The sequence below is a fragment of the Mirounga leonina genome, unplaced genomic scaffold, assembly GCF_011800145.1.
Source record: "Mirounga leonina isolate KUSES-001 unplaced genomic scaffold, KU_Mleo_1.0 Mir_447, whole genome shotgun sequence".
Classification (NCBI taxonomy): domain Eukaryota; kingdom Metazoa; phylum Chordata; class Mammalia; order Carnivora; family Phocidae; genus Mirounga; species Mirounga leonina.
The window spans coordinates 4,826,267-4,853,348 of record NW_023270757.1 but is presented as its reverse complement, the minus strand read 5'-3'; the positions used below and the strand labels follow the sequence as shown (position 1 = coordinate 4,853,348).

General features: G+C 36.2%; 1 protein-coding gene across 1 annotated transcript in view; it reads left to right on the top strand.

Annotated features, from left to right (window-relative positions):
- CCDC171 (coiled-coil domain containing 171) overlaps positions 1–27,082 on the top strand; it is a 304,487-nt gene that overhangs the window by 176,806 nt on the left and 100,599 nt on the right. The window contains exon 22 of the mRNA XM_034987955.1: positions 905–1,090. Coding sequence (XP_034843846.1) covers positions 905–1,090 — 186 coding nt within the window. The remainder of the gene's footprint in view (positions 1–904; positions 1,091–27,082) is intronic.

Genomic DNA, 27,082 nt, shown 5'->3' with positions numbered 1-27,082 from the left:
TATTTTCATTTGCTTAATTGTTTTGAAAAGGAGATAATACATGTGTGTCCTGCCCTGGATTCCCCACCTTTTAAGGGATGGCCCCTGGCTAGAACTGTCTAGACAGATGTAGTGCTCCATTCTCTAAAGCAGTCATGATATCGTAAAAACTCTGCTGTATACCCTGGTGCACACTTTTATTTGTAGATGTTTATATAGGAATATTCTTTCATTCAACAAATACCTGCTGAGCGCTACTGAGTACCAGGTACTCTTCTGTGTGTTGAGTGGGCAAGTGGAATGAGATCTGCCCAGTGGAGCTCCCATCCTTAGATCTATGGTTGGTGGCAGGGTGCAGACAGGCAGTAAAAAAGTGAATAATTACACGAAGTGAATTTAGATAATGATAATGACTATAAAGAAAACAAAGGAATATGGTATGGTAGTGTGAGTAGTCGAAGGAGTTGGGAAGGGATGGTCTGGTAAGGATTCTTGAAGGAGGGGATGTTTGACCAGGGAGACGTGAATAGTAACGCATGCCAAACACAGACTTTCGGGTCTGTGTTTAAAAGCATCGAATCTCGTTAAAGGCTTTAGTTCCTGCAATCCTATTCTTTATAAAAAGTGCTCATGTATGAAAATGTAATCTGAGCAATATGGATTTATTTGAACTTGAAATAAGTTTCCTAAGATTTTATTTGACTAAAAATAATCACTTCGGGAATATAGCTGTTCTACTTTAAAAACCAGAATGATGTTTTTTGGTCTTGATTTATGAGATTAAGAAAAGCAAGTTGTACTTTGTCATGTATCAGACACTTAGAAATGTGTCTGTTACACTCTATGATAGCAAATCTAGTTCTGAAGATTAAGTGATAAAACGACGCAGCTAGCTTATAACTGAATTTTTTAATCCTTTTTTCAGAAACTGATCACCCACGAGAAGTTTGAAAGTGCATGTGAAGAACTGAATAATGCATTACTTCGGGAACAACAGGCTCAGATGCTGCTGAACGAGCAGGCACAGCAATTGCAGGAGTTGAATTATAGACTTGAACTGCATTCCAGTGAGGAAGCTGACAAAAACCAAACTCTAGGAGAAGCTGTTAAGGTAGGAAAGTGTCTCTTGCGGTAGTGGTTTATTTCCTGTAGGTGTGGATCTTCGAGGGAATCATTTATAGCTCCTGCTAGGGAATAGACCCCAAGATCTGAAATTTTATCCTGTAAAAGTGTATAAGGATGGAATGAACTTGGTTCTGGGACCTCAATTCCAAGCGTGCATTCACATGTATCAAAAATGTCAAGTAGGTTTTACTTGGATAGTTGAAAACAAAGTAGGGGTATTTCCAGTAATTACTATTATTTCAAGTTTTTTTTTTCATTTACCTTCCTTGTTTCTTCTTCTCTTTAGTTGTTTTCTTTTACTTGTTTTATGCCCTCTGGACATTGAAACTCTACGTATCTTCTGGATTGTGTAAAGTTCTGGGTCTGGGTCTGTCTGATTCTTATATAAGTGTGTGCCTGGGGAGGAGGAAGGTTTGGTTAGAAAGAGTTGTTCTCCCTGTCATATATTTGTGGCAAAGCTACTTAGAAGGGAAAAGAGAAGTTACAATAAAATAGTTGCCATTTAGAAAATTTCATTAATGGATTTAGGACTATGGTATATTTGGAAAATGTTGACTATAAAGTTTAATAGAATTATACTGTATGTCTTCTTTGGAAAAATGTGTATTCATGTCTTCTGTCCACTTTTTAATTGGATCATTCATTTTTTGGGTGTTGAGCTTTATAAATTCTTTATCTATTTTGGATATTAACCCTCTATTGGATATGTCATTTGCAAATACCTTCTTCTGTAGGTTGCCTTGTAGTTTTGTTGATTGTTTCCTTCGCTGTGCAGAAGCATTTTATCCTGAAGTCCAGATAGTTTATTTTTGCTTTTGTTTCCCTTGCCTCAGGAGACGTATCTAGAAAGAAGTTGTGATGGCTAACGTTAAAGAGGTTACTGCCTGTGTTCTCCTCCAGGATTTGTATGGTTTCAAGTGTCACTTTTAGGTCTTGAATCCATTTTGAATTCATTTTTGTTTTTGGTGTATTCTGATTTTTTTTAAAAAAGATTTTATTTATTTATTTGACACAGAGAGAAAACACAAGCAGGGGGAGTGGCAGAGGGAGAGGGAGAAGCAGGCTCCCCACTGAGCAGGGAGCTCGATGTGGGGCTCGATCCCAGGACCCTGGGATCATGACCTGAGCCAAAGGCAGATGCTTAACTGACTGAGCCACCCAGGTGCCCTCCCCTCCCCCCATTGTTTTTTGATGAAACTGAGAGAGTTCAGTTGACTTGCTTGGGGTCTTTGGCCTATAAATATAGAAACTGGGATTTAGTATTGTAGAAAAAATTAGAAACTAGTGAAATTTAAAAGAAGAAAATACAGATGAATTTAAAGAAGGAAATACAGATGACCTTAAAGAAAAAAAAACCTCCTAGGACTCCTAGGATACTATTAATATTTTGGGGTATATTTTTCCTATTATGTGTGTTAAGTCGAACCATTTGAAATTGCTGTTTTTAAAAGTCAAAATCAGACAAATGCCAGCAATTTTATATGGTTCAACTTAATATATATAGGTTTTCTTACATAAATGAGAACATACAAACTATTTTATAACATATTACTTAATATATATTAATAATAGTTGTAGACATTCTTACTAACTGATACGATTCTGTGATATCAATGTTTTTTCTCCTTTTTTAACACAAGTAATAAATATTCATTATGTAAAAATAAGAAAATATAGATGAAGAAAAAGAAAAATCAAAAGAATCCCAAATCATATCATCAGATATATCCACAGTCAAAATTTTGTGGTATATTATTTCAGACCTTACATTTTGTAAATAATAGAAATATAACCAAATATAAGTTAATAAAAATACAATCATACTGTTATATATAATTTTTTATTTACTTTTTAAAAACATCATGTCAACAATTTCTTTCCATGCTAATAAAGAGAGCAGTGTCATCATTTTTAATGGCTGATGGAATTATTTTGAATATGCATAGTTTATTAACCTAGTTTCTTATTGTAGGTTTAGTTTCATTTCAGCTTGTTTCCTTCCTTCCTTCCTTCCTTCCTTCCTTCCTTCCATGTAATTCTAAGATGCGCAACCCTGTGGCTAAATCTTTATATACATATCTGTGATTATTTTCTTAGCATAACTTCCTAGATGAGGAATTACTAGCTGAAAGGCCACATGAGAAAAGTGTAAATATTATAAATTGGCCTACAGCAAATTTTTATCAGTTAACGTCTCTCCTAAAATGTATGGCAGTTTCACTTTTTACCTAACCTGGCTGTTACTACTTAAAAAATTTTGCCAATTTGATCAATGTGGCCTTGTCTCTCTGATTTGTATTTCTTGGATTACTAGACAAGTCGAACATTTTTAGAAATATATTGCTCAACATTTTTATGCTTCATGTCCCATTAATAGATAATGCAATTAACTAGGCTTTGACAAAGCATATAACTGTGTCCTCTTGGAGTCTTTTCTTTCTGTAATAGCTTGGCGTTTGTGTTTAGGTGTAGTACCTTCCGGCAGATGAAAAGCTGTTCATATTAATTTCTTGAAAATGCCAGTAGCTTAAATATTGTTGTCAGGAGTAGAGGATTGTTTAATTACTATCTCTTAATTAGAACTAGCAGGTGGTGACGTGAAAATGCTCTCTTGTGGGAGGCAGCACGGTTCAGCAGAAAGAACACTGGCCTTGGAACAAGTATTTCCAAATTCAAATCCCCATTCTGTCACCTGGGCAAATAACTTAACCTTTCTCAGCCTCAGTTTCATCTTCTGCAAAATTAGGGATAATGATACTTACGTTACAGAGTTTTTATGAGAATTAATTAAGATACTGGTTGAAAAACAAGTATATACTTGATAAATATTCTTTTGTGTTTTTCAGTGATACTTAAATAAATAGTTTTTTATTTGTCCTGTGCATAACTTCTTTTAAAAAATAAAGTGTCTTGGGACGCCTGGGTGGCTCAGTCAGTTAAGCCTCTGCCTTCGGCTCAGGTCCTGATCCCAGGGTCCTGGGATCGAGTTCTGCATCGGGCTCCTTGCTCAGTGGAGAGTCTACTTCTCCCTCTGCCTGCCGTTCCCCCTGCTTGTCTTCTTTTTAATAAATAAATAAAATCTTTAAAAAAAATAAAGGGTCTTCTTCTTTTTAAAAACAAAATAAGATCATGGGTACAAGATATGGGAAATACAGAAGAGAAAACAAGTTACTTATAACTTATCATCTGAAAACAACCAATTAACATTTTGGGGTTTTGTTTTTAGTCATATTTCTATATGTAATAGTTTTTTATAAATCATACTTTGGATGTGATGTTCAGAAAGGCCTTCCTTTATGTTACAGTTAGATTTTGACTAAGATACTCCTGTATTACAGTAGAGCATCAAAGAGTAAAGGGATCTCCAAGGACAAAAGTATTCAAACACCAACAAACCCCAATAAGTGGAATCAGAGTTAGCACTGTGAAAAGATGTGGGGCTTACCCTGCAGGCAAGTATCAAAGCCAATGTTGGAAGTAGGAGACAAAGCTTTGGGCTCCACCAGTAGATCAGGCCTTGAGCCTGAGTCTCCCGCACTAAGGAACTGCCTAAATAACCTGAATGTGATAATCTCAGGTCAGTAGTGTCTGGGCAGAAGCTAATGTAAAATTTTCTCTAAAAGAAAGCCTGCCTAATTTAGTTCTTTCAGGAGCCCCCCACCAGATGAAATTCAGCAAAGAAACTGGCACATGGACAGGTATGTTAATCTTATATTCAGCCACATTGCTAAACTCTCTTGTCAGTTTGAGTGATACTTGATCTGTACTTTCTAGGGTTTTCTGCACAGAACATTACATTATTTGTTCTATAGTGACAGTTTATTTTTCCTTTCCAAACCTTAATCTTTTTTTTTTTTTTTTTTCCCCTTCCTTGCTGCACTGTCTGGGATTCAATGCTGAGTAGAAGTAGAGGTAGCAAGCATCCTTCACTTTCTCCTAACCTTGAAGAGAATCTTTTTCACATTTCTCCATTAAGAAGGAAGTTTGCTACAAGTTTTTAGTTGGTAAATCCTCACTGGGTTAAAGGAGTTTTCTTCCTAGATTATGCATAAATAAAAAATGAATGAATGTTGGATATGATCAGATACATTTTTATGTATCTATGGAGATAATTATATGATTCTTCTCTCTTATTCTGTTGGCATGTTGCATTGTATCAGGGATTGGCAAACTATGGCCCACAGACTGGGTTTGTATGGCCTGTGAACGAAAAATGTTTTTTAATGTTTAAAAGGATCATAAAAAACAAGCAAAGAAACAGCCCAAAGAAGAACATGAGACAGGAACTTCACGTGACACAGAAAGCCTAAACTATTTCGTATCTAAAGTTGCTGGCCCCCACATTATATTATTCAGTATTCTAATGTTAAGCCAGCCTTGCATACCTGAAATCAACCCCGTATAGTTGTGATGATTTTTAAAAATACATTTCTGCACTCAGTTTGTTAATTTTTCACTTACGACTTTAAAATCGATGTTCTTAATCATGATTGTTTTGTAATTTATCTCTGTCATACTGTCCTTGTCATTTTCTTGGTATCAAAATTTTGCTCATGTGGAAGGACTCCCCTTTTTACCCCAAACACATGGAGTGGAAACTAGATAAAATATCACAAACGAATTGTGCAGTATATAGCTGAGCTTAAAACAAAGTGAGCAAAATACTTAGATACTAGAAAAAGAGAGGATATCCAGAACCAAATGGTGAGTCAGGTGAAGTCCAAAGAGGTCACTGTGGTGTGCACACCTAGCTGGGGGCTAAAGTTGGTAATCCTAATGTTAGGGAAATCCAGGCTTCCCTAGGATTAGACTAGGAAAGAGCTACCTGGGTGAAGCTGGAAGTCCACAAGGGCTGCCCCTCTAGGAAGTGGGGCGGAGACATTCCTGCCTACCTGCTACAGGGGAATTTGATATCTACTTTGGATATTGGGTAGGAAAAAAGTCACAAAAGAAACGAAGCCCAGGCTTGCGCCACACATAAGAATAAGGCCTTGGTTTACGCTACCTTCAAGTCCAAGGGCTGCTCTGCTGAGAAATGACCTTCCGTATGGCCTGAGAAGCAGGACAGCCAATCATGTTAGTTCCGGTCTGAGTCCAAGTCTGAAGGCAAGAGAGGACTGGTGTGTCAGCTTGAAAATAGGCAGAGAAAGCAAATGCTCCCTCTCTGACTTTTAAGGTCCAAAGGTACTTTAAAACATACTTTAAAATAAGGGTTTTTAAATGTTAGAAGAAATAAGGTAGAATAGAAATTATAAGACATGAAATAAAGATGCCATTGAAATAAAAAATGCAGTGAATGGTTTGAACATTGGGTAGACATTAAAAAGATGTTAGTGAACTGGAAGATAGTGAGGAAATCACCCAGAATGCTCTGCAGAGACAAAGTGGTGGAGAATAGGAAGTTAATACCAAAGAAAAAGAGAATTATATATATATATATATGTATATACATATATATATAAAAGATTTTATTTATTTATTTGTCAGAAAGAAAGAGAGAGAACAAGCAGGGGGAGTGGCAAGCAGAGGGAGAATCAGGCTCCATGCTGAGCAAGAAACCCGATGTGGGACTCGATCCCAGGACTCTGGGATCATGACCTGAGCCAAAGGCAGATGCTTAACCGAGTCACCCAGGCATCCTGAGAATGAGATATATTTAATAAATGAATGAAAGTAGAATAAAATTGACTGAAAAATATTTAATAAACTTTTAGAAGTAGAATCAAGGAAAAGCAATATTTTGAGCAAGAATGACTAAGAAGTTTTATAGATTTAAAGAAATACTTGCAACTTCTCAAATTAAAGGAACTCACTGAACTGTGAGCAAGATGAAAAAAAAATGAATAAGCACCTAGAAACATAGTAACGAAACTATAGAATAGCAGAGACAAAGAGAAAATCTTAAAATCTGTGGGCATAGGAAAGATGGTCTTTCTGTTGTTGATCTTGAATTAATGGAACTAGTTTAATAGTTATAAAATTCTCTAAGATCTCAAGTCAGTGAAGGGAACATGCTTTGAAGGCAGGAACTGTATAGATCTAGCATACCTCTGTATGATTGGGAGCTATAGACAAATGGATATGGAAAATATCATATGGAAAAAAGTGGAACAAGTCAAAGATTTTTATTATTTTTTCCCCACTTTCCCATTCCGTACCTCAGATATTTTACATTGTTGGTCTATAATATCTTTAGTGCTACTGAACCTTTGAAGCAATTTTTTTTTTTTAAAGATTTTATTTATTTGAGAGAGAGAGTGAGAGAGAGATCATGAGCGGGGGGGAGGAGTACAGGGAGAAGCAGACTCCCCGCTGAGTGGAGAGCCCGATGCGCAACTTGATCCCAGGACCCTGGGATCATGATTTGAACTGAAGGCAGACGCTTAACTGACTGAGCCACTCAGGCGCCCACTCTTGTGGAGTTTCATAGGGAAGTTTCAAGTAAAACTTGAAAAAAAAAGCTACAGTATGAGGCACTGGCTTAGAACAGATTAGAGGTATAGTTCTCTTATTCTAACCTGTTATCTAGCTGGCTGCAAGGTCACCACCACTAAGGTCAGTGCCTGCATGCACTTTTGGGTATATGGAAACAGGCAAACCAGGAGGGAGGGTACCTCCAAGAAAGAATCTTGGAGTATTTATTGGTAAATGGCACTGACTGAAAGCAAACAGATTAAAAACCTGCCAACTTCTTGAGGCAATTGTGTTGCCTAAGAAACCACAAGTCTGGACTAAAATAGCCTTATACTCTCTGAGCCTTAAACAACAAATCTTAAATGAACTATCTATCCCCCCATTTTAATCAATGCACAGCATTCCATACTGTAAATATCATGGTTTATTTAGTTATTCATCTGCTGATGGCATTAGATCTGTGGCATTTTAAAAAAATATTATAGATTAGAGTAAGGAGAAACTGAATAACTATCCTGAAATGACATTGCTAATATGAAGAGATTTTTTTTTTTTTTACTTTTGCTCTCTCCCTGGTAAGTTTGACATTAAGAATGACCAAATCATTAGGATTAGAATAAAGGTATAGCTATAGTTGTCCCTCATTTTTTTCCTGAGAAAAGTTAGGTATCTATTAAATTCTGATAACTTTCAATTATATCAGAAATAGATTATTTATTATTTATAGAAAATTTAAACATATTTTTATGTTTATAAGATCATTTAATAAAGCCAATAATCTTTCTGTTAAGTTAAAAAATCATCTCCTGATTTATCTTTCTTAAAAAATAAATTCTGTTCATCTAATTAATATACATCTTTGAGCCATTGCTGTGTGGAGAGTACAGTACTTGGCTTTGTGGAGAATATATTGAATTTAAAAAAGAATACTTTTATCTTAATGCTTAGTGAGATTTTTGATATGACAATGGATGAGAGCTTCTGAAACTATTATAAAATCTTAAATTCTCTGAATTGTCACAGTTTGGGGATTTTGCAGACATTGGTTGAGAGAAAATGGCTTAGGAAAAAATAAGGATTTATTCACAGCAAGTCTCCCAAATAGTTCCTTTGTCTAATTTGGATCCAGCTCTTATTCAAGTGCCCTTTTCCATCATCATCATTTTTTTTAAAGATTTTATTTATTTATTTGAGACAGAGAGAATGAGAGACCGAGAGCATGAGGGGGAGGAGGGTCAGAGGGAGAAGCAGGCTCCCTGCCGAGCAGGGAGCCCGATGCGGGACTCGATCCCGGGACTCCAGGATCATGACCTGAGCCGAAGGCAGTCGCTTAACCGACTGAGCCACCCAGGCGCCCCTCCATCATCATTTTTTAAAAAGATTTATTTATTTATTTTAGAGAGATTGAGAGCCCGAGTGAGCACCGGGAGGGGTGGAGGGAGAGGGAGAGAGAAACTTTAGCAGACTCCTCGCTGAGCTCGGAGCCTGACCCTGAGATCACGACCTGAGCTGAAACCAGGAGTCGGTCGCTCAACCGACTGTACCACCTAGGGGCCCTGGATTTTTTGTCATCGTTTATGTCACCTGCCTATTTCTATCTTGTCTACACTCCATCAAGTGGCAGCAGACTCACAGGGTCTCAAAGACGCCTCTTCCCAGCTCCCTGGATCATTCCTCACCTTCTTGCAGCTACTCTGGTTTTTTCTTGTTTATGTCTCAGTTTTAATAGAAAATTAACTCTATGCTTTATTATTTTCCATTCTCAAACTTAAGTACACTTAGATTAGAAAGAAGCAAGAAGAAAGAGTATGTTCTTTAAAATTCAAATGGAATAATTTGCAGGGATATTTTGGAGCTGGAACAGTTGTGGCAAAGGGTCACATTTTATGAATATTTACCTTCTTTTCATTAAAAATGTACTAAGTTTTATACTATTCATAAAACTATTTGACATACTCTGGGGGTACAGAAGGTGACTTATTGCAATGAAGTTACTTATTTACATAATTTTGAATAAATAGCTATATTTTTTTCTGTTTAACTTTTAAACAAAAGAGCCCTCAAATTCATTTACCTTAAAAATTTAAACATTTTTTAGTCGATAAACCCTGATTATAATAATTAACATCTATCACATAACCCACTTTCATAAAGTGGGATTATTAACATCATTACTTAATTTAAAAGTCTTATCATTTTTTACTTTAATCCCATATATTTTTTATCTTCCTAATGACTTATACCGTTGAGACCTATAGGGTAGTCAATTATATTTCAAGGTCAGAGAAAAAAGAATTAACAATAGCTCTCAGAACATTTTTTAAAAATATTAATTTAGCAGAGAAGATTCAAGCTAGAATCTAGAAGATCCATAAAAAGTTCTTATTCCTATTTTGTTAATCTGAACAACATAAAAATATATAATAAAATAAAATAAAACTCCTTTTCTGTTTAAAATTATTACGACATAATTTACTTTTTTCAAAAATGTATGCTCTCATATATAATTTTAAAATGCCTTCTCCATGTTTAAATGGAGAAGTGGCAATTTGGAATTAGAGATGCCATGTTTCTTAATTGCGTACTAACCTTTGGTTAGATCATATTTTAAATATTACTGAAATTTACTGAAAGTATTTTGAATCATACAGTTCAATTTTGTATAAAGTTTTTTACAAACATTACCTAGTTTGTTTTTCTGATTAAACATGATCAAAGTAAGAAAAACTTTAAAAACATAGAAAAAACAAAAGTGTGAGGCGCCTGGGTGGCTCAGTCGTTAAGCGTCTGCCTTCGGCTCAGGTCATGATCCCGGGGTCCTGGGATCGAGCCCCACATCGGGCTCCTGCTTGGTGGGAAGCCTGCTTCTCCCTCTCCCACTCCCCCTGCTTGTGTTCCCTCTCTCGCTGTGTCTCTCTCTGTCAAATAAAGAAATAAAACAAAAAACAAAACAAAACAAAAAGAATGCAAGCCCCTTATCACACATATGTAACTATTATTAATATTTGGCAAATAAAACTGCAAGTATGCTATATAAAGTTTTGCATCCTGTTTTTTAGGCAGAGTGGCATTATTTTTACATTTACATTCACACCATTCTGGCATCTATTAGAATTTAGACCGTAGGTATGCAAAAGTAGAAACAGTCATCAGTTACAGGTTAACAGTATGATCTAGACCAGAGATAATGGTGGCTTGGAACAGGGTGCTCGGCGTAAAGAATGATGAGATTCTGGATATATTTGCGTTTTGATGGTAAAATGTGCAGAACTTCTGGTGGGTTAGATGTGAAGTGTGAAAGAGATGAGTCAAGGATGATTCTCAGCGACCAGGTGAATGGGATTGACAATAAATATCAATGTTAAAATTATTTAAGAAGCTTATCTTAATAAGCCATATACTATTCCATCTTAAATATATTTAACTATTTTCTTGTTGTTGGATATCCAGAGCGTGTCCATTTTTCACTATTAAAATTAAGATGAGCACCTTATAATTAAGTCTTCAACTACATAGCTGCTTATATTCTCAGGATAGAGCTCAAGAAGCAGGATTTATTGGATCAAAGCTATAGATATTTCAAGTTGGGGTGTGTGTGTATGTGTGTGTAAGCCTATGAATATTTTTTCAGATCTGTATTTACATCTGGTGTATATATCTGAAAAGGTATATAAGAGCACCTGCTTGGGGTGCTGGGTGGCTCAGCTGGTTGAGTGTGGGACTCTTCATTTTGGCTGAGGTCATGATCTCATGGTCGTGAGATCAAACGCTGCGTTGGGCTCTGAGCTCAGCATGGAGTCTGCTTGAGATTCTCTCTCTCCTACTCCCTGTGCCCCTTCCCTCCCTCAAATAGATAAATAAATAAGTCTTTTAAAAAAAAAAAAGAGCACATGCTTGACCCCATTCTCACCAGCATTAGGTATCATTAGGTATTGCTGTTAAAACACAAATCAAAGCCAAGAACATTTGCCAGTGTGGCAGATAAGTAAACCTGTTTGTTTTTGGTTTTGCACTGAGCGTAAAATGAACATGAATTTCCCCTACATAGGTGTTTTTTTGTTCAAATAGTTTTATGTAAGGTTAATTTGTTATTTGTAGTGTAGTTTTATTATTTATTTATTTATTTATTTTTTGGAGGGGGAGGGACAGAACAAGAGGGAGAGAGAAGATCTTAAGCAGGCTCCACACTCAGCACGGGCCGACACAGGGCTCCATCCCACAACCCTGAGGTCATGACCTGAGCAGAAACCAAGAGTCAGACACCGAGCTGACGGAGCCACCCAGGCGCCCCTGTAGTGTAGTTTTAGAAAAGAGGGAGAACAAACACTTCTGAGTATATACTTTAGTTAGACGCATTGGTAAGGTACTTCATAATATTTTATTTTACAGTTGTGACATTTTAAGAGATAAGTATTATTCCTTACATTGTGTAGATGAAGAAACAAAAATAATTGGAAAAAACTTGACAATATATATGACGTGAGGCTGCTTTATATACAAGCCAGATGTGTTTGTTAATATTGCTTAAAAGGTTTTTCTTTAGATCCTTAAAGAGGATCTTTAAAGAGTGTTATTGTTGAAAACTTTTAATGTTAATTTATCACAGGAGGAAAATTTCATATTTTTATATTTAAGAAAAATAAAATGCTTCACACCTTTTTAATTTTAAAGATTTTATTTATTTATTTGAAAGAGAGAGAGACAGAGCATGAGCAGGGGGGAGGAGGCAGAGGGAGAGGGAGAAGCAGAGTCCCCACCGAGCAGGGAGCTGGTCGAGGGGCTTGATCCCAGGACCCTGAGATCGTCACCTGAGCTGAAGGCAGACGCTTAACTGACTGAGCCACCCAGGTGCCCCACTTCACACCTTTTTTTAAAAGTTGATAAACGCCATATATATTTTTTGGTGTATTATAAGAATATTTTCATGACAGAATAAAAAATTATTTGCCTTTAAACAAAGTCATTCCTAGGATCAGTTTTAGAAGATATTATTGCTTCTAGACTTGAAAGTATGCATATTTCTATTATCTATTATATATTGCCTGCTTAAAGAAAATTCAATAGCAATGAATCTGATTTTCCCCTATCAAGCCACTTAATCATACTCTGAATTAGGCTACACGGTAGAGAAAAATCTCTTTTGAACTTTACAAAAAGGAATTGTACAGTTTATTACCAAAATTTCCATTTTATTAAAAAATGACATTGACTTTGGTTTTAATCGTATTCATATGTATATATACAGATATATACACACAGTTTTATGTATATACGTATGCATATAATTATATACTCTATATAAATAAATTACATAGATTTCATTTATATGTTTATATACAATATATAATGCAATTTATATATAAGAATTTTATATATAATTATTTCTACTGATATATTAATTGTATATGTGAGTATACACACTATAGGTGTACGTATATCTGAGTATATGGATGTATGTTGGAATGTACACTGTTAAAAACCTATTTTATGACATGTTTTGGGTGTGGTCTTTGTCATTTGCCTGTTCAGTCTTCTGTTGGCTCCTTGCCCTTAAGGTCACTTCCAACAGTTAGTGGTATGCTGCCCCCAGGTGGTAGCAAGTGTTTGGATTTACATGATCTTTTTGTCTGGATTGACAAAGCCTGTGCTTTCGCTAAGACCTAGATTAGAATTGTGAATTTCACAGGATTTTCTTTTTTTGCAATTAATAAAAATCTTTATTAAAATAGCTGAACATAGCAAAGTTCATACAGGAAACTGGCTGATTTCTCTACTGTAAGCTCTTAAGAAACAAATATTTGTGTACAATTTGGTAGCTCTCTTACTAATCCTTTACTCTTGTCTTATCTCTAGACTCATCATTGTACTTTGTTTAGAATGGTCCCTTAATTTGCTCGGACAGCCTCTGGTGGTCCAATCATTGCCTGAATTCCAACATGGATCACAGTATCACGGCATGAGACTTAAGGCCAGTCTGCTGTTAAAATGTTTCCTTTCCTCTTGGGTTCTCAGACTTGGATGGCAGTAATCCACTTACTATGCTTAGGGAAGTAATAATAATTAAAGAGACGGAAGGAGTTTACTTTTCTTCTGCTCTAACTCTCCCATATCCCCTCTCGTGGTATGCAGGCAGAACATAAAGAGAATCACCCCAGCTTTTCTTTTCCCTCCATCTATGGCTAAGTCTCAGATGACAGTACTTTTCCAGTTCACCCTATTAGAAATAGAACCTATCGATTTGTTTTTGTTTGCTACAGACTCCTGCCTTAAAAATACAAAGCACATAATTGATAACTGAAAACACAGACAAGGAGTAAGTGAGACCAGGCAATGGGTAGATCAGTCATCCTAGCATTAGTTCAGAGAATGTTCCTTTGATGATGTAGGCAGAGTGGGAATGTGGCTGTCACACCTGGGGAATCTCTTGAGGACCTTGAACATCATACCAACGCTATCACCACTGTGGACCAGAAATTGTATATACGCTTCTGTAATCCTCACCATTACCTGGAAAGATACGTATAATAATACACAAATATAAATATATAATGAATTAAGGATCAGTTATTAATACATTTGCCCAGGATCACGTGTTTGTGGGTTGTGGAGTCAGCATTTCAATTCAGGATCTGCCCAACTTCACAGCCCGTCCTATTTCCAATATAGCATTTTCTTTTAGAATCTGGGGCATTTTATTTTCTCTGATGGATTTTTTAGAAAAGCAGATTGGTTAAAATATCTAGAAATGGAAATCAGAATAATTCTAGAAATGTCTTCATCTGCAGCTGTTTAGCTCTCAAAAGCTTATCCTCATGTGAGTGTAATTCAGCCTACTTCAAGTTCAGCTCAGTCTTGGCGGCAGGAGAGTACCAAAATGAGGCAGATGCTAAGCCTCGGGAGGATTATCGTTCTTACTTTGTGGAGTAATACTTGATAGATGCTTCAAAATTCAACCTCATTTTCTCCTGCTTCCCCCCACCATGCCTTCTCTCTTTCTGGAACACATATCAGCCTGTCAGAAGTCGAATATCCTGGTTTGATCCTCTATGGTTCTTACATTTTCTCTTATATTTTCTTTTTGTTTTTGATTCTGGTCAAGTGATAAGTTTAATTTTTCTGTTTAGATATTTCATATTGGTATTCATTTTTGTACCTTCTTAAGTTATAGTTTTTTTATTGTGTGTTTAATAGACAATAAACAATTATTTAAGTTCTCTTTCTTCTGAGGTCTTTATGTATCTTTCCTGTTTGTTTCTGTTGCCCCCTTTCTTTCGTTTGGGGGGGGTTTTGTCAAAGACTATATTTTACAGAAATAGCCACAGTAATATTTCTGGTCCCTCAAATGCTTCCAGAATTTTGCCAGCCCAGTATTAAGAGGTCGAGTCTGTTTCCCTCTCTTTGAAGTTGGGTGGGCCTTCGTGACTACCCCTGTGAACAGGATAAGGAAGAAGTGATCTGCCTGACTTTTAGCACTAGGTCATAGGAGGCAACCTGGCTTCTGCCTGTTCATTCTCTTCTCTTCCTCTCGGCTTCTCTCTTTTTTTTTTTTTTTTTTTTTTTTTTAAGATTTTATTTATTTACTTGACAGAGAGAGACACAGCGAGAGAGGGAACACAGGCGGGGGGAGTGGGAGAGGGAGAAGCAGGCTTCCCGCCGAGCAGGGAGCCCGATGCGGGGCTCGGTCCCAAGACCCTGGGATCATGACCTGAGCCGAAGGCAGACGCTTAACGACTGAGCCACCCAGGCGCCCCACTCTCGGCTTCTCTTGAGTATCTGTCAGTGTTCTCTGTTGGGAATCCAGCCATCGTTCTCTGGAGGCCCAGGCCACGTGGTGACCTACGTATGGCTGTTTTCAGCTATCGGCCTCGGCGAAGGCCTAACGCAACAAGCCAGCATCCATCCACTGCCAGACACGTGTGAGTGAGCCTTCAGATGATTTCACACTCTGGCCTGCTGCTGAGGCTCCAGTTATCAAGGAGCAGAGACTTGCAGTCCCTGCCATGCCCTGTCTTACTACCCGACCCCCAGAACCCACGAGCCTAATAAGTGGTGGTTTCACATCTTTTGGAGGGGTTTGTTCTGTAGCCCAGTGACTGGAACCAAGGCTTTCCTCAAATTTATGGTAGGATTTGTCTGGTCACTCACATTTAAAAATGAAGAAAAAGGGAAGACTTGGTGACTGGTTTGCTTTCCTTTAGAGCAAAGGGCTGTGAGCCGGCTATTGGGCTGTGTGACCCCCAGATGAATATGCTGGTCTTTGTTCTGTGGCACTGATGCTCATAACCCAGCTGCCTCTTTCTCTCCGAGAGAACTCACCCAATTCTTGTTTGGCTTTAGTTTGTCTTATGGAATAAATGTCTTTTTTTTTTTTTTTCTTTTTTCTTTTTCTCTTGCAAGCAAATGTCTGTTTACAGTGGGTTCTGCATGATTGGGGAGGAGCATGTGGGTGTGGTTGGTCGGTCTGAGTATAGCCCTCCCATGCATTTCTGTCTTCCACACTTTAACTTACTGCTGCCCTATATTGTGCCTTATGTTTTCATGTCTTAAGCATCTGCCAGGTGGTAGAGCACCACTCCTCTTCTCTGTACAAGGCTTCCACATGTCCTTGAGGCCGAAGGCTGGAGCCTCCTCTGCTGTGTTTCATTTGAAGTCTTTCTTCTGTTAATGATCCCTCTCCCTTTATTTTTGTTGTTGTTTGTTGATACTTTTCCCTCAAATGGAGTTTTGATAGGGGAAAGGATTCATCTTGAATTGGACTTTGGGCCTCCTTGAATCGGTTGTCTATGTTTTTATAAAAATCTTTCATTTCATTCAAATTTGAGAATGTGCTTCATACACACCTAAGACTATGCCATATTGTTCCTCATGATGATTAAAAAATTTACATGTATCTGATATTATCAGCTCCTTCTTATTCCTGATTTTGTGTATATGTGTCTTTAATCTCATTAAAATTATTGGGTGAGAGTGCCCTAAGTTTTGTTCCTTTTAGATTGAATAGTCCACTTGGGTTAAAAAAATCTTGTGATTCTTGGACCTCTAGTTTGTTGTAGCTGAATAAGCATCTCTGCTTCTAAGCTATCCTTTCTTTGTGCCTGAGCAGTTAATGTGAGAATTCTCCATACCGACCTGCTTTCCAGTAGGTGAGAATGAGGTAAAAGGATTAATCTTGTTATTACTTATAACTCATTAAAAAAAAATCTGAGGTGAGGACCTTTCTTTTTTAGAAGTCTTCAATAGTAGGGCTTCATAAGAGGGTAAAGGTAAAGGCTATAGGAATAAAGAAGAATAAAAGATGAATTAATATTTTACTGTGTAAGATTAATAGTATTCCTAACATAAAGAGATTAGGGTGGGGAATATGAGAAAGATTAGGATCTCAATTTTTGGCTTTATTGAATTTGAGAGGATCATACGTTTGAGTGAGGAAATGGTTAGTTGTCTGTAGTAGTAAAGTGTTGTCAAAGATGTAAGGAATAGATGAAATACCTCGAAGATGTGAGAGGGCAAATGTAGGAAAGATCTAAATTTGGAAGACAGTAAGAAAAAGAGGAGGTAGAGAAAAGCAGGATCTAGAAAAGTCCTATGTGAAGAATTTCATTGGAAGTATGTTTAATGATGTCAAATGCCCAGAAATATTACATAGTAACTGAGTCTATGCTGAACACTTTAAGATATTTCTGCACATGCTTAGATTTATATGTAGAAACTCCGTAAGAGAAGATAGTTTTCAAAGGAGATATTTGCTCAACAGAGAGTGAATGTTCCTGTTTCCACGGAGACTGAAGTTCATGGGGGAGAACAGACCTGGGTACACTGACGTGTAGTACAGAATGGAGAGGGCCATTATAGGGACAGAGGGCACTGCAGAAGTCTGAATGATATTTGTAGAAACTGTAGGTCGTCAGAGAGTTGTTAAGTTTTACATTAAGACTATTTTTCTCTGTAGCATTATTTTACTCCTTTCTAAAAACAGAAAAAACAGAAAATTTTCTAATTTTAGAAAATTAGCTGCTTTTAATAAGTCAGAGAAAGACAAATACCATATGATTTCACTCATATGTGGGATTTAAGGAACAAAACAACTGAGCAAGCGGGAAAAAGAAGAGAGAAAGACAAACCAAGAAACAGACTTTTTTTTTTTAAGATTTTATTTTTTTATTTATTTGAGAGAGAGAGAGTGAGAAACAGCATGAGGGGGGAGAGGATCAGAGGGCAAAGCAGGCTCCCTGCTGAGCGGGAGCCCGATATGGGACTCGATCCCAGGACTCCAGGATCATGACCCGAGCCGAAGGCAGTCGCTTAACCAACTGAGCCATCCAGGCCCCCCAAGAAACAGCCTCTTAACTCTAGAGAACAAATGGATGGTGACCAGAGGGGTGGGTGAGGGGGATGGGTGAAATAGGTGATAGGGATTAAGGAGCGCACTTATGATGAGCACCGGGTCTTGTATAGAACTGTTGAATCACTATATTGTACAAACTAATACAACACTGTATGTTAACTATTACTGGAATTAAAAAACAGTAAAATTGAAAAAAACTCTCAAAAAATTAGCTTCCATTGATTTGCAAAAATAATCACAAAGGTGTGTGTACCTTTAGTTGACCAGTGAGCCTCCTCCTTGCCTGGCATACAGAAGAGGCTGGGCACTGGCCGTTGGTGTGTTGAGTCCTGCTTGTTCTTGGAGAATGGTGCAGCCAGAGGTCAGATTTCACACAGCAAAGAATAGCAAGCATTCAGTTTATTGAGTGATTACTGTATCTGGTTCTGCTGGGTATCAGAAATATATTGCCACCTTGAATCCTCTCAACAACCTATGATCTAGGCAGCATAATTTCCTTTTTTTCCAGACTAGGAAAATAAGACTCAGGAATATTAGTCATTTGACCGTTTCCTCAGCTAATAAATATTAAAGTAGGACTCTGTATATAGATCTGTTGGTTCTAACATTCCTACTCTTTTATTATATTTGGTATGTGGATGGGCAATGAACGTAGTAGATGAAGAAAGATTTTGACTTTGGGGAAGCACCAAAGGGCAAAACGAAAAGATGGTACTTGATAACCCAGAGGAAGTTTAAAGAAATTAGGACCATCCAGTTATGTCTGAATGGAAAGCCACGATTCTGAACATGCATCAAGATGAGAGAGAATGAGAAGAAAGAAAGGGAGAGATGGAAGATGCGAAGATGCGAGATTGGATACACAGGGCCCAGGAATGTTAGTGACTAATTTTAAGGTCTAAAGCATCTAAAACTTCAGTTGCTATAAATCTGCTAACTGTGTCTTCTCTCTTACTGAAAAGACTCTGCAAAACTTGCTATGCACGAGATTCATGTTAGATATGTTAAAACTATGTGTAAACTGTGTGTAAGAGCTATGTTAGAACTGTATGTAAAAACTATGTGTCCTAATGGTAGCAAATATCAAAAGCACCTTGCTACTGACTGAGACTGGGGCTGTCTGAGGAGATCGCTTGTTTATTAAACAAAAATCTACTCTCTTTGGTAGAGGAGCTGCTGTTCCTATAGACTTGCTGAGATTTGAATAGGTCTTTGGTCCCCAAGCAGTGATATGCCTGGTAGAAGCCAGAAAATTCCTTGTTGGACTGCTGTTTTTATTTAACAAGTGACTAAGGCATTAAGTGAGTACCTAGTTTAAACTAAATATCCTTACAAGAAAGTGTTTTTGTTGCTTGTTTCTCAGGTGGTGAAAAATTCTGACAAGGCATGAAAGGTACCAGACGTAGATGATGTGTTGAGATTTACTTCAGCCTTAAATGTTCCAGATATGCTGTAATCAGAGGGCACATAAACATACCTCTATGATATTATAATTCATATATTCTTCCAGTGACAGAAAAAGCAGGGGTATTTATTTTCTACGCTCTGTACTACTGTTTGCTGCCTGTTAGAAGGAAAGTATATTAAAAAAAAGATTTCCCCCAAACAAAACAAATAAAACTGCAGAACAGTTACCTGGTCTTTTCAATAGATTCTAATGATAATAAAGTCCATAATAATAGGAAGTGCAGATATTGAAAATTAGAGATTCTCATTTGATGCAATTCTTTTTCTCGCGTGAAACCATACACTCAAAGTCTTTGATCATAATGTCAAAAACTTTTTTTTCTCTGAAATACTGATTCTTTGCTTATGTGGGTGAGTAGAAAGTGAAGCCACTGGATATTGGAGGGTAATCAAGAACCTATTGATATTGTCAATATTGTGCATATTTGCAATTCTGTAGAGATCGATTTCAAACACTGTTTAAGAATTGTGTAGAATTTTAAGTATTTAGAAATTGAACATGGAGATCCTGTTGGAATTTCTTTAAAGTTGAGTGATTCGTTATATTATAAATGAGTTCCCTTCAGCCATTCAATTTGGCTCTTTTCCCCCTCTTTTCTTAAGGCCATAACTTAATTTTTATGATCACAAAATTGTACTTTGCAAGTACTTTTAAAAAAATGTTAGCAACTTCAAAGACCAAATGAAAATGAAACTAGAAGTTAGATCATGTCAGAGAAGAGAGCTAAACTAGGAATTTTTTTAGTGTCTAAGAATTAAAACCACACTTGACACTTTCTTAATCTTCTATTTCTATTAATTTATGAGACCTGGAACTGGAGGCTTAATGGTATTATTTCTACCTTGTAATTATACTAATAAACATCTTTGTCCATGACCTTGGAATTTATAGTGCAGCAGGAAAGATTTATTGACTTACGCTTTGGAGGAAATATGGGATTATTGCATAAGTAGATTGCATGTTAAACACATGTACTTGCATACCATTTATTCCAGTTAGTTTGAGCTATAACTTGTCTTTTTCTTTCAAAAACAGAGAGGGTTCTTGTTAAATCCAGATTCCTGAGAGATCTTTATTATATTACCGAGTCAACTACAAAGTAACTACTTTACCTTGAAATGTGCAAAAGGAATCAATTGGCCTACAAAACTGTCTTTTAAAAAAATGTTTGAAATCATATTTTTCCTGGTAGCCTGAATATCAATGCATATGACTTTTCTGGGTTTCTTTCTTTCTCTGGTTTTGTTGCAATATTAAAGTCCCTTATAGTTAGTTAGAGGGTGTTTGGGTATTTTGGTTTTGATTTCTTTTTTTGTCCCCTGCCCTGGCCTCCTATTTGTTTGTCTTGCTTTTCCGTAGAGAAGTACAGCTTGCAAGAAGTTTCCTTAGGGTGCCTTTACTTTTCACCTTAATCAACTTTCCCCATGATCTCTGTTTCCTTTTCACTAAAGTTTAAGTCCACAGAAATTTTTATTTTTCCAACTTTGGGTTATTAAACGCCAAAGAAAGTACAGATAAGTCCACAGCGGGCCTGCACACGTCGAATACACTTCTCAGTGATAGTCAAGTCAAATCTCTTTCTCTTCTAATTTGACCTTATTCGGCTCTGGTTGGCATTTGATCTCCTGGCCCTGCATACTTAAATGAGGTTGTGATTTCATCTGAAATATACATTTCAGTCTGAAAACCACTATTTTCAAGTATATGTAAACTATTTGCAATTTTGTGAATGATATTCATTTACATTATGCCACAGGAAGTATATAATGACTGAAGTTGATTTTTGCCACTGTTAAGTGAGTCTTTAGTTTCTGTGATTAATTGAACTGATAATATGCTAAAAGTATTTTATGTCATTTTTATAAGTTTATGACTTGGATTTCTCAGAAGGGCTTCTCTGTAATTTTATAAATCTCCATCGTGGACTGTGGCTTCAGCACTGTGTACATTTTGTTAGCATTTTTGTTCTTTGATTAGATATGATTTTCTCAGCACTCTGCTAAGTAATTTGCAGACAATATCTATTCTGTAAAACAATTTTTGAGTTAAGTATTATCATCCATAATTTGCAGATGAGGAAACCAAGGCACAGAGAATTTAACTTGCCCCAGGTCATAGAGCTAGTAATTGGTGGAACAAGAAACAGAACCCAGAGATGTTTATTGATGCGGAGAATAGTAAGACTTTCTCTATTAGAAAAATTATTTTCTTTGAATGCACTACAAAACTGACCCAAATTGTACAGTTTAATTACAAACATTCCATGGTTAACTATGAAAATACTATTATTTGTTGTTTCGATGGCTCCATTTTTAAATTAGTTAACAGTATATTATAACTTAAAGGACTAATCAAAATTTATTTACTCTCTGAATGTGTTTTAGTTTTCATTAATCTGAGACTCAGTGGTGGTTTTGTTTCAGAAATAATTTAATTTAACTCTGATCAAATATAGTAACCAACTTTAGAATATTACATTTGTAATGGAATGAACATAAATATAAATGTCTCAGACTTTGGAGGTAATTATCTAATTATATGTTTACATTTCTGACATGATTATATGGCAATGTTTAATTCATTTTAGAGGTAATTTTACCCCTATGTGGAGCTAAGAATTCTAAATCATTATTTCATTCTGTTTATAGGAAACATTTAATTAACATGCTCGAGTTTTATTTGGAAGTTTACTAATATTTCACTCTTACATTGCTAACTTAACATGAGATTTCAGAAAACACCAGTATTTACTGATCTTGAAATACTGCATTTTATTTTAGTATTTTCAGTTAAAGGGTTACCTGATGAATGACTTTGTCATGCTTTGGTCTTATGGAATGCTGGCAAGTATTATTTACTATGTTTTAATTAAAACTATATATAAGGTAGTATTAACCTCTATAAAATTTGAATGCCTGAAACTAAAGGGTAAAGTAAGTTTGTCAGTTTTGTCTTCTGATAGCCAAAAACCTGCCAAATTCCAAAATGTAGTTAGGGAGGTGTATGTAATAAGGATTATTGTTAAGAGCACCAACAAGGAAAATCTCTGTGATGGATGAAACAGGAAGCACCTTTATAGTGGTTTCATCTTATTTCAGGAGTAAAGTTAGAGTATCAAAGCAGATCAGAATCATCAACAGCGCTTCTGTGATGGAAATAGAATTCGTCTGTTTTTCTGATCTGAGTCCTGTGACACAGAACAGACATAGAGTCCTTATGGAATTTAGAAAATCATTTGTCTATGAAGAGTGTGGGTTTAGGGCATTTATGGCTAAAAGTCTTAAAAAGAAACAACTTTAGTTATGGTGGGGGTTTGGCAAAATCCCCTAAATCAGATGGATATGTATTATGATGTGACTATTAGCTTAAGGAATACTAAGCCCCTTACTGCTTATTCTCTGAAAGGGAAACAAATCATTGAAATCTTCTAATCTTCTTTCCCAAGGAGTTGGATAAATGATAGTGATTAAATGTAACTGCATATTTGATATGCATTTGATAAAAGGTTATATAACTGATTAATTTCTTTCCCTTGTTTAGTAGAGCACATTTACAAAATCAATTTCAATTACTATTGTTATGATATCCTGTATATAAATTTAAATTAAGGTTTTGTGATGAAAGTTGATCTTATAAAAATTGTGACAGTTGCATTTTTTGTTACCTAGAGTTTATACATATTATGTTGAAAATAATGGAAAAATACTAAGAGTATTTCTGTTGTCATTTTGGCATATACCTTTCAAAGTTTTAAATGTAAACATTAATATATTTGCATGCATATTAGTAATGTATACAGTATACCATAGATGTATTTGAAAATATGGTGTCATGTTTTACAGTATTATAGTACCCCTCTTTTAAATTTAGAAATATATCATGGCCATTTTAAAATGTCAATAAATATAATTTCTTTTTAAGAAGGAAAAGAAAAAGAACAAAGAATTGCTTAGACATATTTTGTCCTCATTATATCTTTGAGTGGAAAATATTAAAATAAAATATACATACACTAAATATAGAGAAGGTTTTAGAATAAAATTTTTTTATCAATTATAGCTGTACATATTATTTTATTTATTTTATTATTTTTTTTAAAGAGATTTTATTTATTTATTTGACAGACAGAGACACAGCGAGAGAGGGAACACAAGCAAGGGAAGTGGGAGAGGGAGAAGCAGGCTTCCCGCCAAGCAGGGAGCCCGATGCGGGGCTCGATCCCAGGACCCTGGGATCATGACCCGAGCCCAAGGCAGACGCTTAATGACTGAGCCACCCAGGCGCCCCCATATTAGTTTATTTTAATTTGTAGTGTGCAACTCAGTATTTTTCTGTAAGAAAGCAATATACTTTTATCATATTTTTATATTAAAATCAACTGACTTGCTGTGTTTTTTTTAATTTTTTTAATTTTTTTAATTCTTATGTTAATCCCCATACATTACATCATTAGTTTTAGATGAAGTGTTCCATGATTCATTGTTTGTGCATAACACCCAGTGCTCCATGCAGAATGTGCCCTCCTCAATACCCACCACCAGGCTAACCCATCCTCCCGACTTGCTGTGTTTTTTAATATTTAATTAAAATTCACCTCTCTATTGATGATCTAATATTAAATCAGGCTGGAAACTGATTTTCTGAAGTATCCACTAATGATTTTATAGCTGCATAAATCCTAGAGTTGTCATGATCTCAGGATCGTGAGATTGAGCCCCGGATAGGGCTCTGTCTTTGGAGCAGAGTCTGCTTGAGATTGCCTCCCTCTTCCTCTCCCTCCCCCTCTCCCTCCGCCTCTGTCCTCCCCCTGCCCACATGCACGTGCACACACACAGTCTCTAAAATAAATAAACAAACAAATAAATATATAAATAAAATCTAAAAAAAAAGTCCTAGAGTAAATTGTTATATGTAGGAATAGAACTGTATCAGTTAGGATACTCTTTGTAATGTTGCAGTAACAAGTGACCCCATAATTTCAGTAGCCTTACAAGAGACTTCTCATGCCTTGTATCTACCTATCATGGATCAGCTGTGCTTCTGTTTCATAGGTTTCTCACTCTGTGAATAAGGCTGATAGAGAAACCCCTATCTTGGACACTGTTGATCTTGTGGTAATGGCCTCTATTTAGGACATTGCTGTTCTTGTGTCTACTAGGAATTAACATTATTTTACTTCTGTCCAAATTTCGTTGGCCAAAGAAAGAAATGTGGGTGCTCCTGAATCTGATGAGATAGGGTATATATAATCCTCTTTCCAGAAGAGACACCACCAATTACATGGTCAAGCCAGGTATCAGTGGGACAGGAGAGAGTATACTTTCCCCTCAGGGAGGTGGAACAAATACAATCCACTACAATAACTGATTCTTAAAAACTTTATATATACTGAAAAGATGAAGACTCTGTTTTCTAGTTAGTCATATGGACTGAATTTGGTATAACTTTACATTTTATCACCTATAGTTCTTTCCCCAAGTTTGCTAGAAGGGTTGAAAACAGGGAACCGTATATTTATTTATTTATTTTTATTTTTACTTTTTAAAAAGGATTTTTATTTTTAAGTAATCTCTACACCCAACATGGGTCTTAAACTTACATCCCCAAGATCAAGAGTTGCATGCTCTACTGATGGAGCCAGCCAGGTGCCCCGTGGGGACCCATATATTTAGTTGGCACTTTTCTCTCTTGCTCTAGAGTTTTTCTTAGTCTAAAAAGAAGAAGATTATTCAGAGTATTTTGCTGTTTTTCTTTAAATAAACTTGAACGTTCTAGAATATGTAGATTCTGTTAACCACATTCCATAAAGCATTTTCTAGGCTCCAGAAGCCATATGCCTGACATTTCAAGGAGTCACCACTAGGTGGTGATCTCGCTCATTTAGAGGGATAGAAGAGCTGTGTGTTTTTCTTCAGGTGAATGGGTTGATTACAGAGGGATCAGAAATGTAAACTATACTAATTTTATGGGAAGCTCTTTATAACCAAAATGGTACTATTTATTGAGTAGGTATATAGACGTGTGTACACACACACACACACACACACATACATCCTCACACAGGATAATTCCCTTTGAAACAAAGCCATAAAATAATGCGTTTTGCCAAATTGTTTGTTACTTCCCCGGAGTATGTATATATGTATATATATATATTCAACTGTTACTACCCAAAGATGCAAGTTTTCCTAAGTTTCTCAAGAAATTGCACTGAGCCTTGGGCCCATCTCTCTGCTTTTTCCTAATACTTTGTTTGAAATTGCTAACCGTTGCTGGATCTTTGTTTTAACACCATCTGTATTACTCATCTTCAATCTCTTTTTCTATAATTATTAGGAGGAAGAGGGATTAAAAATTACATATTTCACTCAGATATGTTAAAAAAATAACTGTCACGGGTAATAGCATAATGCGAAAGCTGATACCAGCCCTTCTAGTTATTTAGAAATAACTTACTGATTATTGCTAGTGGTAACTTTTTTTTCTTTAGAAGGACCCAACATAATAACTAACTTGTTATTGGTAAAATTTGAAAAAGACCTTTTTAAACTATAGACCAAACAGTGTTGTTCTTAGAAAATAATCACTGAGTTTAGCTGTTAATCACTTTTTTGTGCTCCTAAAATAATGTATTCTTTTCATCATATATTTCTGCTGTAACTCAGTTTATGGCTCACTGTCATAGGATTCAAATAACTTACAGGATTTCATATAATTATTAGTAGAAATAGAAAATATATGACTAGGATGTTGCATTTATATAAAGTAATATTTACTCTGCTTGAGTAATATAAGCATGAATTTGATATAATACCTTTTAGCATACTAAGGAAAACTTTCTGCTACAAGCCAGTTCTTTTAAAAATTCTTTTAAATCTAGTATATCTAGTACATCACTGAATACTCAAAGGTGAAATCTTATTAAACCTTTGTTAGATTCCAGCTGAAGATGCAAATGAGCTGTTGTAGTATGGCCAGAATGATCTTGTGCATTCATTCTAATTTGGTAGTTATGGTTTGTATATATGATCTCTGAGACCAAGATTGGAGAATGCTGCTTCAGGCTAGCAATCCTGCAGTGGCTTCCCATAGCTTTCTATGACAATAGTTGGCAAGTACTCAGCCATAGAACCTTTCTTTGAACATAATCTTACACAAAAGCTCATAGAAAAAAACACAGTCTGGTTGAAAGAAGGAAGGGAGTTGGAAGTCCGTTAATTCAAGTGTTGCCCCCAAGTTATCTGGATGCATCTCTGCGGAATACTGTACACAAACCACTTGCAAGATTAAAAGTCTAGTTTTCTGGCCACACCTGGCCTGCATGTAGCTTTCTAGTCTTTTCTCCTGCCATTATCAATGGCATCCTTCAGTCACGCCTTACCTCTTTTATTTCTCAGAACATGCCATTTTATTCTGCTGAGAATGATCTTCACAACATTGAACACTTAGCTTGAAAACCAACTGCTGGGCTCCTGGGTGGCTCAGTTGGTTAAGCGGCTGCCTTCGTCCTGTGTTGTGATTCTGGGGTCCTGGGATCGAGTTCCACGTCAGGCTCCCTGCTCACTGGGGAGCCTGCGTCTCCCTCTCCCTCCTGCTTGTGCTCTCTCTCTCTCTCAAATAAATAAATAAATAAAATCTTTAAAAAAAAAAGAAAAGAAAAAGAAAACCAACCACTTTCGAAACCTCTTCTCATCTTTCTAGATAGGAAGTCATTTCAAAGAAGAGAATATTCTTCGTTTTTATGTATTTAT